The 15,135-nt window shown below is 42.6% G+C and overlaps 1 protein-coding gene across 1 annotated transcript; it reads right to left on the minus strand.

Annotated features, from left to right (window-relative positions):
• Positions 1–1,425: 1,425 nt before the first annotated feature.
• Positions 1,426–2,582, minus strand: LOC121534667. Its single transcript, XM_041841248.1, has 2 exons — positions 1,911–2,582; positions 1,426–1,775 (listed from the first exon to the last, which is right to left on the minus strand). Exons 1-2 carry the CDS (start codon positions 2,361–2,363, stop codon positions 1,506–1,508), a joined length of 723 nt encoding a protein of 240 aa, XP_041697182.1. The 5' UTR covers positions 2,364–2,582; the 3' UTR covers positions 1,426–1,505.
• Positions 2,583–15,135: the final 12,553 nt, after the last annotated feature.

The raw sequence follows: 15,135 nt of genomic DNA on the forward strand, positions 1-15,135 counted from the left end.
AAAATCCAATCTTACTAAAACATATATCACTTGTTGGTTTATCCCTCTGTACTGGTACAGATCTACTACTCACACCACTCCTCCTCCTTGACCCATCTTCCTCTACTTTCTTCACTGCCTCAGCATACGACAACTTCTGCACTACTCTAACCCTGGAAACCTCAACCTGCGTCTCTCGCACCGGACATTTCTGATCCCTAGCCCCATGGGCACCCCTACAATTAACACATACCGCTTCTTTCACCACACCTACCACCTCCTATACTTCGCCCTCAATCACATCCATTTCTCCTCCTGTCCTTGATCCGTCGTACAGCTCACTCTGCTTATACTTTCTACCATTCTTCTTTATCAAACCATCTCCCTTTCTTCCGCCATTTTCTACAGACTCAATCTCACCCTCTTCCTTCCTCTCTTAGACCTCCTCTGCCTCTCTTTCTCCCTCCACTCCTCCTCCGTATTGCAAGTATACGTCTCCTTGTGATAATACTGCACTTCTCCTGACATACGTCTTGTCCTTGCCCTCTCAAGGGACGCCATTTAACCGGCTGTCACAATCTCCGTACAATCAGCACAAACCCCTCGGGATGTAGCGCTCAACAGTGCGTCCCACTTGTTAAGCTGCTTCGTCTTGATGTTCTTCTTTGTCAGTAGCTACCGAGAATCTTTTCCATTTCAAACAAGCAGCGTGTCCCTCAACCAAAATAAACTACATGAGCTTCCAGTGTGTCTACTTAAGCAATAAGGCCTGAGGGGGGTGTGGTATATTGGTCAATATACCACGGCTAAGGGTTATATTGGCCATATACCATAAACCCACAAAGTGCCTTATTGCTATTATAAACTGGTTACCAACTAAATTAGTGCAGTAAAAATACATGTTTTGTCATACCCATGGTATACCGTCTGATATACCACGGCTGTCAGCCAATCACCATTCAGGACTCGAACCAACCAGTTTATAATGTGGTTTATGGTCATGGCTAGAATGGATGCAGCTTTTGTCAAATTAAACGTCAGATTTGACTTTTTGTAGCAGGTTAAGAGAACTTACGCAATAGATTAGGTTAATTAACATAGCCGGTTAGGAGAATTAGGCTAAGATTAGGAAAATTGTTAGGGTTAGCAAAAATGAAACTATTGACATTATTTTGACAAAAGCTGGATCCATTCTAGCCATGATATCCTATAAACCCTCAAAGTTCCATAATGGGGTGAAAATGACGCAGCCATCTTGGTCAGGGAGAAATCCAAAACCTACTATTCTAATTCCTAATTCTATGTTCATGGGTAACTGAGTTCTCTCATACGCCTAGTACATTATCAGCTATTTACGTTGAACTGTCATCTATTGGCAATTATTTCCCAATAATAAATATACATTAATAAGCAAATAAGTTATACAGTCAGATGTATTTATCCACATTCTGTGCAGGCCTTTTTTCCCTCGCCACAACACTGCCTGCTACCACTTGATCTTGCAGCGTGTCTTTCCCATGTGATGTTCACGAAGAGGGCGAGGAGGAGTTGGACTCAGTTTGACTCATGAGCCGGATCACCCGCCTCTTCTTCTCTCTCGTCCGTGGCCTCCTGATACTCCGACACCTTTTCTCCAAGCGATCGAGGTGACCTTGGATGCTCTGCAGCAGCGCCAGCATCCCTTCCAGGTCAGACTGGGAGACGACCAGTTGTACAGGTGGAGGTGTATTTGGAGTCTCTCTGCCCTGATGTCCTGCTTCTGGGTCTGTTTCTGTACTCCTCCACCTCTGGTAGATCTTAGACAAGAAACAAGAGAATGGCCTGATGATCAACAAGCTTTGAAGGACTTTAACACAAAGGATCTCATCAATTCAAAAAAGAAAAATAGAAGTCAAAGCAAATTATTCCAATTGTATTATCCCCAATTTTACCTTCCAAATGCAAGCTGGAATGATGATGACCGACAAGATGAAGAGTCCACGTGATTCCATAGAAGACAGAAGAAGGCCTCTGGACTGGTTGGTGTTTGTCCATGAGGTTGTTCTGTATCGGAGATCTGGATGGTCTGGGATGGCAGGACTTACAGACAGCAAGGCCACCTTGATACACATCATAATGTAGTAGAGTATGCTCTCCTCTTCCATCCTCAATGCTTCAACTTTGTGTATTCTGAGAATGTTCGAGATGGACTCCATCCATTTGTCATAAATCAAGTCTTCACTTATGTCTGTTCTAAGTTCCATCTTCAGTGAACTGACATTACAGAAAATGCTAAGAAACTCCAAGGCAACTTTTTCATTATTCCTGTCCATGAGGATATTGCTTTGAAATGCCAAGAAGAAGATGAACAAGGAGAGAATCAGGCACTTGTAAACCATTTCCATATCTCACTTCTAATGTTGATTCCCGTCCGGACTCACTCCCTCGCCATAATCACCACTCTATAGAAAGCTGGAGCATGGACTCAAATTCAAACAATGGAGCTAGTTTCCTATTCAGTATGTCAACGTTGGATATCTGGACATGCCACGGTCTGCACTGTACCTCTGTACATTTCTCTGAGCAAAACACACCTGAGAGGTGCACCTAGTGACCCCAGAAGGGGGTTTGCAGTAGCCGTAGTGTCTATTCACTCAGAGTGGCAGCGTCATCACAAAGTGATGTCACAACCCCCCAAAATAACTTTTGTGTCACAATAGGTTTTTGGAAGGCTGAAGAGTTCTAGTACTATATGGACAAACATCTGAATAGAACAGGAACTAAATACAGATTTTCAGAGCATTTATCTATTACATAAAATATATAAAACAATGCTTTGCATAAATGTAAACCCAGCCCAACCCTCGGATAACTATCATCACTTTAGCACCTGCCTTTAGGATCTCCCCCAAGTCATTTCAGCCTATGACAAGTATTTTTTATTGCCTGTATTAAAACTCTGTGTCCAGATGGTGGCAGTACTCTTCCAGAAGACAGCAACAGTGTCTGACTTCCTGACACAGCTGGGGAAACCATGCTACAAGTAATTAGATAGTGCCTCGCCAGACCATCTGGGCACTGTTTGCCCACCATGAATAAGTAAATCCCTTTATCCCTCTATCTCTCTCTCCTCTCTCCTCTCTCTTTCTCTCTCTCCCCTCTCTCTCTCTCTCTCTCTCTCTCTCTCTCTCTCTCTCTCTCTCTCTCTCTCTCTCTCTCTCTCTCTCTCTCTCTCTCTCTCTCTCTCTCTCTCTCTCTCTCTCTCTCTCTCTCTCTCAGCTCTGGCCTGTATAAAAGCACCATTTTCTATCCTCTGCTTTTTTTAAAAAAATCAAGCTCAGCCATTTTAGCTAACCTTCATGTAGGGATGTGAAGTGTTGAGAGAGTCACAGATATTGGGCTCAGTGACAAAAATAATTCCATTTATATCAGCCTCTGAGACTGCAATGAAATAATGTGTATTTTCTATTGATCATGATAGGAGAAAACTTAGGCCTACTTCCCTTCTGAAAGCTAGCAGCATCATTCAACAGCCAACACCAATTGATGGACCACGGCGAAAACACTCTTACAAATGGATTAAGCGTTTTCAGATTTCAGAGAAGTCCTCATTATTATTACAATAAAATATACAGTGTTTCCTTGAATCACCTGTACTTTACTAAACTTAACTGTCATTATTTTTTAATTATCAACTGTGACGCTCCTAAGATTGTCTGCATTTTTATAGAAGTACCACAACACCACTTGACTAGGTTTGTAACAGCAACAGACCAGAGACGAAGAAGAGTTTTGGCATGGTTGTCTGTGTGCGTGCTATGGCTGTAGCCGTGACTCAAATGAGTTTTTATGAACATGAGTTTGTCTCTCTCTGAAATGGGTCTAATAGCTCCAGAGTGAGTGGCTTAGCCCAGCTTCTCTCTACTTATCTGTCCTCTCATGTGCCAAGAGACTGAGCTCTCTCTCACTCACTCACTCACTCACTCACTCACTCACTCACTCACTCACTCACTCACTCACTCACTCAGCTCTCCTCTCTGTTCACAAAATATATATATATATAACTACATGTTAAAAAAGCAGAATGTTAAAACGTATGTTGACAAGTTTTTGTTGTAAGTGGAATTCCAATGCGTTATTATCAGGGACCATTACTTCTTCTGAATCCAGAATGCACGACCTACCCTTGTCATCTTCTTGGTCAAATGACTTGTTTTTAGGGTTTGCAGTGACAGACATTGCTATATACTCTCCTATTCCCCAACGTTTTTGTGATGAACAAGTGAGTCACAGTACTTCACTGTGTCTGTCTCTACTTCCTGTATGAAAAGGAACCGGAGGGTTTCACCCAATCACAGCATCCCAATCAGGAGACCAATCCTCCTCCCACAGAGGGTTGGAGACTTATTTTAATCCTTTGCCGATAGACCGCATCAGGATCATGTTGCAGCAGCAACCAGGAGAAAACAACCACCTCCCCCAGCCCCCTTGAGGTTCCAATACTCCCAATTATTACTGGCTTGAGCTCAGGGGGAATGAATAAAATGCTATGGGAAACACTGGTAACACTGGTAATACTGATAATACTGATAATACTGATAATACTGATAATACTGGTAACATTGGTAACACTGGTAATACTGGTAAAACTGGTAATAGTGGTAACACTGGTAATACTAGTAACACTGGTAACACTGGTAACACTGGTAACACTGGTAATAGTGGTAACACTTGTAACACTGGTAATCCTGATAATACTGATAATACTCGTAATACTGATAATACTGTAACACTGGTAACACTGGAAAAATTGGTAATACTGATAATACTGGTAACACTGGTAATACTGGTAACACTAGTAATACTGGTAACACTGGTAATACTGATAATACTGGTAACACTGATAATACTGGTAACACTGGTAATACTGGTAACATTAGTAATACTGATAACACTGTAACACTGGTAATACTGGTAACACTAGTAATACTGTAATACTGGTAACACTAGTAATACTGGTAACACTGGTAATACTGGTAACACTGGTAATACTGTAATACTGGTAACACTAGTAACACTGGTAACACTGGTAATACTGTAATACTGGTAACACTAGTAATACTGGTAACACTAGTAATACTGTAATACTGGTAACACTAGTAATACTGGTAACACTAGTAATACTGTAATACTGGTAACACTAGTAATACTGGTAACACTAGTAATAATGTAATACTGGTAACACTAGTAACACTGGTAACACTGGTAATACTGTAATACTGGTAACACTAGTAACACTGGTAACACTAGTAATACTAGTAATACTGTAATACTGGTAACACTAGTAATACTGTAATACTGGTAACACTAGTAATACTGTAATACACCACACAGCTCATCATATGTTGCTCAGACTACTACCTCGCCTGTATACAGGGTTGTAGCTCAGTTGGTAGAATATGGCGTTTGCAACACCAGGGTTGTGGGTTCGATTCCCACGGAGGGTATGAAAAATAATAATGTATGCACTCACTAACTGTAAGTCGCTCTGGATAAGAGCGTCTGCTAAATGACTTAAATGTAAATGTAAAATGTATAGAGGTTTTAGGGCCATAAAGGAGAAGTTTACACAAAATCCAGAAACTACCAAGTGATTCCATAAATTGAAACTAGTTCAGTGGAGTTTGCCCTCTCTCTCTCCCTGTAGTGCTGTACTGAAACAGCTGTAAAAACAGGTCCCGTGACTCGTATCGTTGCTGGATGCAGGCCTTGCTCTGCTCTGTTGCCAGTGAATTCATGATTCAGAAATCTGCGACGTGTGGACAAATTTGTTGTATTATTGAAGCATACAGCCCTAAATAGATATTTTTTGTCAGGAAATCTGTACTTTTGCACCTAAAATATTTACAATTATTTTACATCATTATTTTATGTAGCCGACTGCCACAGCGGAGGAGATGGGTAACAACAAATCTTTTATTCCTTTTTCCTTCAGTGACTGTCTGATCGGAATGTGCTCCGTGCGTTTTTTTCTCAGCTTAGCAGACAGGTCCTGGACGAATCGAATGGACTGGCCGTGGATTTTGATCTCCTTTCCATCCTGTGCCTTCAGAATGTTGACTTTGGTCTGATAGTTCCACAGCTTGAAGATTACCATGCGAGGGTATTTAGCGTTCTTCTGTTTCACCCAGATCCTATGGCATCGTTCCAGATCTTTTGGTGATATACCCACGTCAAAGTTCCTCTGATATCAGCTTGACCACGTAGCTGGAAACGTCCCCTTTTTTCCTCATCTTCCGGTAAGGACAATATTGTTGTTTTGTCTCATTCTGTTTTTTTTTGCTGGTCCAATTCATCTTCTAAAGTTTGCAACTTTGTTTCCAGAAGGCTAATTTTGTTGTATTGTTTGTTTATGCACATGCCTTGTATATGCATGTCTGACACTATAGACTCTACTTTCTTTTAGAGCAAATCAAATTTTTTAACAACAGATTTTAGCAGTTAGTTTGTTGTGGTGAGCATTGAGAGCATTTTAGCTATGTTTTCCTGGAGATCCTTTAGCTGTTCATTACTCTCGTTTGCGTCTCCAAGTTGCTCCTGGTCTTTTGCTCTGGGGGAAGCCATGGCTTTGTTGGATTCGTGTCGCCGTGCCGCTTTACCAATGGAATGGTTCGCTGTTGTACATAACTGACTGCTCTCTCTCTCAATATTTGCAGTGTTGACCCTTCTTTTTCAAGACCTCAGCAATCCGCCCTGGTATGCTGTCAATTAACTTCTGGGCAACATCCTGACTGATGGCAGCCCATTCTTGCATAATCAATGCTTGGAGTTTGTCAGAATTTGTGGGGTTTTGTTTGTCCACCCGCCACTTGAGGATCGACCACAAGTTCTCAATGGGATTAAGGTTTGGGGAGTTTTCTGGCCATGGACCCAAAATGTCGATGTTTTGTTCCCTGAGCCACTTAGTTATCACTTTTGCCTTATAGCAAGGTGCTCCATCATGCTGAAAAAGGCATTGGTCGTCACCAAACTGTTCTTGGATGGTTGGGAGAAGTTGCTCTCGAAGGATGTGTTGGTACCATTCTTTATTCATGTCTGTGTTCTTAGGCACAATTGTGAGTGAGCCCACTCCCTTGGCTGAGAAGCAACCCCACACATGAATGGTCTCAGGATGCTTTACTGTTGGCATGACACAGGACAGATGGTAGTGCTCACCTTGTCTTCTCCGGACAAGGTGTTTTCCGGATGCCCCAAACAATCGGAAAGGGGATTCATCAGAGAAAATGACTTTACCCCAGTCCTCAGCAGTCCAATCCCTGTACCTTTTGCAGAATATCAGTCTGTCCCTGATGTTTTTCCTGGAGAGAAGTGGCTTCCTCGCTGCCCTTCTTGACACCAGGCCATCCTCCAAAAGTATTTGCCTCACTGTGCGTGCAGATGCACTCACACCTGCCTGCTGCCATTCCTGAGCAAGCTCTGCATTGGTGGTGCCCCGATCCCGCAGCTGAATCAAGTTTAGGAGACGGTCCTGGCGCTTGCTGGACTTTCTTGGGCGCCCTGACGCCTTCTTCACAACAATTGAACCTCTCTCCTTGAAGTTCTTGATGATCCGATAAATGGTTGATTTAGGTGCAATCTTACTAGCAGCAATATCCTTGCCTGTGAAGCCCTTTTTGTGCAAAGCAATGATGACGGCGCGTGTTTCCTTGCAGGTAACCATGGTTAACAGAGGAAGAACAATGATTTCAAGCACCACCCTCCTTTTAAAGCTTCCAGTCTGTTATTCTAACTCAATCAGCATGACAGAGTGATCTCCAGCCTTGTCCTCGTCAACACTCTCACCTGTGTTAACGAGAGAATCACTGACATGATGGCAGCTGGTCCTTTTGTGGCAGGGCTGAAATGCAGTGGAAATGTTTTTTGGGGATTAAGTTCATTTTCATGGCAAAAAGGGACTTTGCAATTAATTGCAATTCATCTGATCACTCTTCATGACATTCTGGAGTATATGCAAATTGTCATCATCAAAACTGAGGCAGCAGACTTTGTGAAAATTAGTATTTGTGTCATTCTCAAAACGTTTGACCACGACTGTACTGGCCAATGATTATAACGGCGATTCTGATCCAATCATAAATTCATACATTGTGCCCCTGGCCTGAGAGGATTGAAGTTCAACATGTAGCTAGATGTAGTATGCTAATGTTAACTAGCTGGCCTGGTGCATCGTTGCCCATGAAAGGAAGTTAAGCTAGCCAGTAAGCATTTTAGCCAGGTAGCCTAGGACAACTAAAACTAAAAGCGTGTACTGTATGACAGAGTCATAGACCATTTAGGCAACATGAAAGAGAGAAGGATGGCATCGGTGTTTCTCTACAAGTAGGGTGAGTTAACATGTTTTTTCTACTTGCACACACACACACACACACACACACACACACACACACACACACACACACACACACACACACACACACACACACACACACACACACACACACACATATATATACAAAGACATCAGTAACATGGACAGCCACATCATATTTAGCTGACATTGATTGGACTAAATAGTTGTTGGTATATTGTAGTTGTGACTGTATTAGACTAAGCGTAGGTGATTAGATGATGTTGAAATGTTGAAGTTGAAATGGTGCTGGAATAGTGGAGGCAGCTCCAGTTTTCTTTGCGACTTGCGGTAAGTCTCCGTGGTTCTAAATCAATAGTTGTTTAGTAGTCCGAAAATGTCGGAAACATGAACTTGCTTGACCATGCTGTAGGTCACGTAACTGTTTGTTAAATGCAATATGTTTTGTGGACTTCACCGGACAGATGTGTTTTGTGATAAAACAAAGGTGTGGTTGAGTTTATTCTGCCACTGTGTCTTCTTATTGTCTCAGCCTTTAGGTCTATATATCACGGTGTCAAGGCATATGAACTAACAGGTTATAGAGCAAACAACGCAATTATCACAACACATAGGTTATAATATGGATGTTTTTTCCTGGCTTGGCTTCCACAGTGATTTTACCCCACACCGCTACTGGAAGGCTGAAGGATCTTCCCCTAAATTTTACAGGTAGAATAAACCTCTTCAGAATGGCATTGCTACCAAAGATTTTATATTTATTCTCGATAATACCAATTACCCACTGAAGACATTCTTTTAAAAAGTATACTCAGTCATAACAGACTTTATATGGGCAAATAAAACTCATAGAATAAAACGTTTTAAATCTTCCAGAGGGTGGTTTTAACCTTCCAGCCTTGGAATTGTATCAACTCGCCACCCAAGGCTTTTACTAGCGACATACATTATAGTTAAATGTATAGTTAAATGCACTAAAGAGGAACAATGGGTACATATTGAAGATGTGCATGCTCATCCCCAGAATCTTTTAACGTGTCTATTTTCTAAGATAAAGCTAAGAACATTAACAACTTCATAGTTAAGAACACTATAACAATACGGAAGAAAATGAAACGTATTCTACAAGAACCAAATATCACTTCCTAAAAAAACACAACCCTATGGAACCATCCTTGGATATCTTGATGAACCATATTACGTTTGACATTGATATCTTAAAAAATATCTTAATAATTAACTTTTTTGACTATGTAACGCTAATGCTTAAAATAATCATAAAACAACATCTTCTCATGGACTAAAAGTCAGATTCACTCCAAATTTGGTCATTGGACTCATCACAAAAGTTCCTAAAGATTTTGAGAAAATGATGCTGATGCATTCAAAGATGGCCACACTATACCAGTAGATGCATATTAGCATATACGCCAATATGCTAAAATATACTACTTTTCTTATGAACCATAGGACCAAATGACACCAAATTTGGCATGTGGGCCCATGGTACATGTCTTAAGCCAAAGTGGTTCTGTATGGCTCAGTTGGTGAAGCATAACGCAGGTTCGATTCCCGGGACAAAATAAAATAAAATGTTATTTGCCACATGCGCCGAATACAACAGGTGTAGACATTACCGTGAAATGCTTACTTACAGCCCTTAACCAACAATGCATTTATTTCTTGATAAAAAAAAGTACAATAAAACAACAACAACAACAAAAAAGTGTTGAGAAAAACAGAGCAGAAGTAAAATAAAATAACAGTAGGGAGGCTATATACAGGGGGGGTACCGGTGCAGAGTCAATGTGCGGGGGCACCGGCTAGTTGAGGTAGTTGAGGTAGTATGTACATGTGGGTAGAGTTAAAGTGACTATGCATAAATAATTAACAGAGTAGCAGCAGCGTAAAAAGATGGGGTGGGGGTGCAAATAGTACGGGTAGCCATGATTAGCTGTTCAGGAGTCTTATGGCTTGAGGGTAGAAGCTGTTGAGAAGCCTTTTGGACCTAGACTTGGCGCTCCGGTACCGCTTGCCGTGCGGTAGCAGAGAGAACAGTCTATGACTAGGGTGGCTGGAGTCTTTGACAATTTTGAGGACCTTCCTCTGACACCGCCTGGTAAAGAGGTCCTGGATGGCAGGAAGCTTGTCCCCAGTGATGTACTGGGCCGTACGCACTACCCTCTGCAGTGCCTTGCGGTCGGAGGCCGAGCAGTTGCCATACCAGGCGGTGATGCAACCAGTCAGGATGCTCTCGATGGTGCAGCTGTAGAACCTTTTGAGGATCTGAGGACCCATACCAATCTTTTCAGTCTCCTGAGGGGGAATAGGCTTTGTCGTGCCCTCTTCACGACTGTCTTGGTGTGTTTGGACCATGATAGTTCGGAACTTGAAGCTCTCAACTGGTTCCACTACAGCCCTGTCGATGAGAATGGGGGCATGCTCAGTCCTCTTTTTTTTCCTGTCGTCCACAATCATCTCCTTTGTCTTGGTCATGTTGAGGGCGAGGTTGTTATCCTTGCACCACACGGCCAGGTCTCTGACCTCCTCCCTATAGGCTGTCTCATCGTTGTCGGTGATCAGGCCTACCACTGTTGTGTTGTCGGCAAACTTAATGATGGTGTTGGAGTCGTGCCTGGCCATGCAGTCATGGGTGAACAGGGAGTACAGAAGGGGACTGAGCACGCACCCGTGAGGGGCCCCCGTGTTGAGGATCAGCGTGGCAGATGTGTTGTTACCTACCCTTACCACCTGGGGGTGGCCCGTCAGGAAGTCCAGGATCCAGTTGCAGAGGGAGGTGTTTAGTCCCAGGATCCTTAGCTTAGTGATGAACTTTGAGGGCACTATGGTGTTGAACGCTGAGCTGTAGTCAATGAATAGCATTCTCACGTAGGTGTTTCTCTTGTCCAGGTGGGAAAGGGCAGTGTGGAGTGCAATAGAGATTGCATCATCTGTGGATCTGTTGGGGTGGTATGCAAATTGGATTGGGTCTAGGGTTTCTGGGATAATGGTGTTGATGTGAGCCATGACCAGCCTTTCAAAGCACTTCACTGGGCCTTTAAGCATTCCACTGTACTTGTGCATGTGACAAATATGTAAAATGTAGGCACTTATGACTGTAAGTCGCTTTGAATAAAAGTGTCTGCTAAAAATCATATATTATTATTTATTATAAAGTGTTGAAGCCTTCTTGATGAGAGTACAGGGCCAAAAATATATATATACATTGTCACTGTCCCAATACTTTTAGAGCTCACTGTATATCCACCTATCACGCATAGATTGACTCACTTGCACACACTCACACTAACACCCACACACATACACTAACACCCACACACTCACACTAACACCCACACACTCACACTAACACCCACACACTCACACTAACACCCACACACTTACACTAACACCCACACACTCACACTAACACCCACACACTCACACTAACACCCACACACTTACACTAACACCCCCACACTCACACTAAAACCCACACACTCACAATAACACCCACACACTCACACTAACACCCACACACTCACACTAACACCCACACACTTACACTAACACCCACACACTCACACTAACACCCACACACTCACACTAACACCCAGACACGTACACTTACACCCACACACTCACACTAACACCCACACACTCACACTAACACCCACACACTCACACCCACACACTTACACTAACACCCACACACTCACACTAACACCCACACACTTACACTAACACCCACACACTTACACTAACACCCACACACATACATTAACACCCACACACATACACTAACGCCCACACACTTACACTAACACCCACACACTCACACTAACACCCACACACATACACTAACACCCACACACGTACACTAACACCCACACACGTACACTAACACCCACACACTCACACTAACACCCACACACTTACACTTACACTAACACCCACACACGTACACTAACACCCACACACGTACACTAACACCCACACACGTACACTAACACCCACACACGTACACTAACACCCACACACTTACACTAACACCCACACACATACATTAACACCCACACCCACACACATACACTAACACCCACACACTAACACCCACACACTCACACTAACACCCACACACATACACTAACACCCACACACATACACTAACACCCACACACGTACACTAACACCCACACACTCACACTAACACCCACACACTTACACTAACACCCACACACGTACACTAACACCCACACACATACATTAACATCCACACACGTACACTAACACCCACACACTCACACTAACACCCACACACGTACACTAACACCCACACACGTACACTAACACCCACACACTCACACTAACACCCACACACGTACACTAACACCCACACACGTACACTAACACACTCATACTAACACCCACACACTCACACTAACACCCACACACTTACACTAACACACTCATACTAACACCCACACACGTACACTAACACCCACACACGTACACTAACACCCACACACGTACACTAACACCCACACACTTACACTAACACCCACACACTCACACTAACACCCACGCACGTACACTAACACCCACACACTCACACTAACACCCACACACTTACACTTACACTAACACCCACACACGTACACTAACACCCACACACGTACACTAATACCCACACACGTACACTAACACCCACACACGTACACTAACACCCACACACTTACACTAACACCCACACACATACATTAACACCCACACCCACACACATACACTAACACCCACACACTAACACCCACACACTCACACTAACACCCACACACATACACTAACACCCACACACATACACTAACACCCACACACGTACACTAACACCCACACACGTACACTAACACCCACACACATACATTAACATCCACACACGTACACTAACACCCACACACTCACACTAACACCCACACACGTACACTAACACCCACACACGTACACTAACACCCACACACTCACACTAACACCCACACACGTACACTAACACCCACACACGTACACTAACACACTCATACTAACACCCACACACTCACACTAACACCCACACACTTACACTAACACACTCATACTAACACCCACACACGTACACTAACACCCACACACGTACACTAACACCCACACACGTACACTAACACCCACACACTTACACTAACACCCACACACTCACACTAACACCCACGCACTTACACTAACACACTCATACTAACACCCACACACTCACACTAACACCCACACACTTACACTAACACCCACACATGTACACTAACACCCACACACTCACACTAACACCCACACACTCACACTAACACCCACACACGTACACTAACACCCACACATGTACACTAACACCCACACATGTACACTAACACCCACACACGTACACTAACATCCACACACTTACCACCACGCCCACTCCCACCCAACAATTATGCTGCTCCCATACTGATGATGTCACCAGGCAGGCCAAAACTCAATCCCACCAAAACAGGCAGAAATTTCAGCTGGTATACTCTTACACTAAATGGTCATAATCATTCATCAATTTCACAGTATTATTGTAACCTCATAGTGTGGAAATGTATATAAAACACAGGACAATCAAGTGTCTGACTTCACTGGGCCTTTAAGCATTCCACTGTACTTGTGCATGTGACAAAAAAAAAAAAAAAAAAACTTGAAGATGGACTCAATGAATTAGCCTCTATAATGAATTTGAGAATGATTAGTTGCTGCATTCAAAGTCGGCCACACTACACCACTAGATGGCACCATATTATGGAACCATATTACACCAGGGTTATAAGAAGTGAAGCGATGGACTTGAGGCCATGACATTTGGCATGTAAACATTATGTTTATGTCCTTAGAAGCTGAGTGAATATAAAGTCACTGCAACTTTAGATAGCTGCACCAGACCAGTTGGTGGCGCTATAGATGTCATTGACACCAATTGATCAAGTGGATTTTGTCCCATGCAAATTAATGTTAGATTTCAATAACGCAGATGAACAATGTGAAATATTGTGAAAATAATGCAGATAATATTTCACAAATCAATAACATTAGTCAAATTGACTCCAGAATTGGTATATAAATGCAATACATTAAGTAATTACTTTAAGAATGATTACCTGCTTCATTCAAAGATAACCAACCTACATCACTAGACTAAACTTAACTTACGTCGTTCTTGAGAGATAAACATGGTAATGTTTGATACTGATTGCACATAAAGGAAGATAGTTCCTACATGATCGAGCGCTTGCTTTGTTATCTACCTGATCTGGTCCTTTATGTCATCCTATGAACCCCGTTCATTGCTGCTCGCAACTATATTTGTTATGGATATATTTTCCTTGAGTGAAATATTTCATAATGCATCACATTGACATTGTATCTGAGTGTTTTACCATGTGCCCTAGCTGGTGCATTTGAGTAATTAGAAAAAGTGAGTTTTTAATCTTTTTTAATGTTTTCTCTCTGATGAAGGGCTTAATCCCTGCCACATGTCCAAATGCTTAAATATCAGATCAATGACCAAGTCACATAAATTCAAGGCACAGCATTTTTTGGTATTTCATGCACAAAAACCAAATTAAATTTAAAGCATCTGTCAGTAATGAGGCTTGATGAAAAAGTATGGCGTGTTTGTGTCAGGGTGTGTGTGTGTGTGTGTGTGTCAGTGTGTGTGTGTGCATGTTTGTGTGTTTATGCATGTGTGTATTGCTAAAAGTGTCTGTGTGTGTGTG

This window comes from Coregonus clupeaformis, chromosome 21, assembly GCF_020615455.1.
Source record: "Coregonus clupeaformis isolate EN_2021a chromosome 21, ASM2061545v1, whole genome shotgun sequence".
NCBI classification, from domain to species: domain Eukaryota; kingdom Metazoa; phylum Chordata; class Actinopteri; order Salmoniformes; family Salmonidae; genus Coregonus; species Coregonus clupeaformis.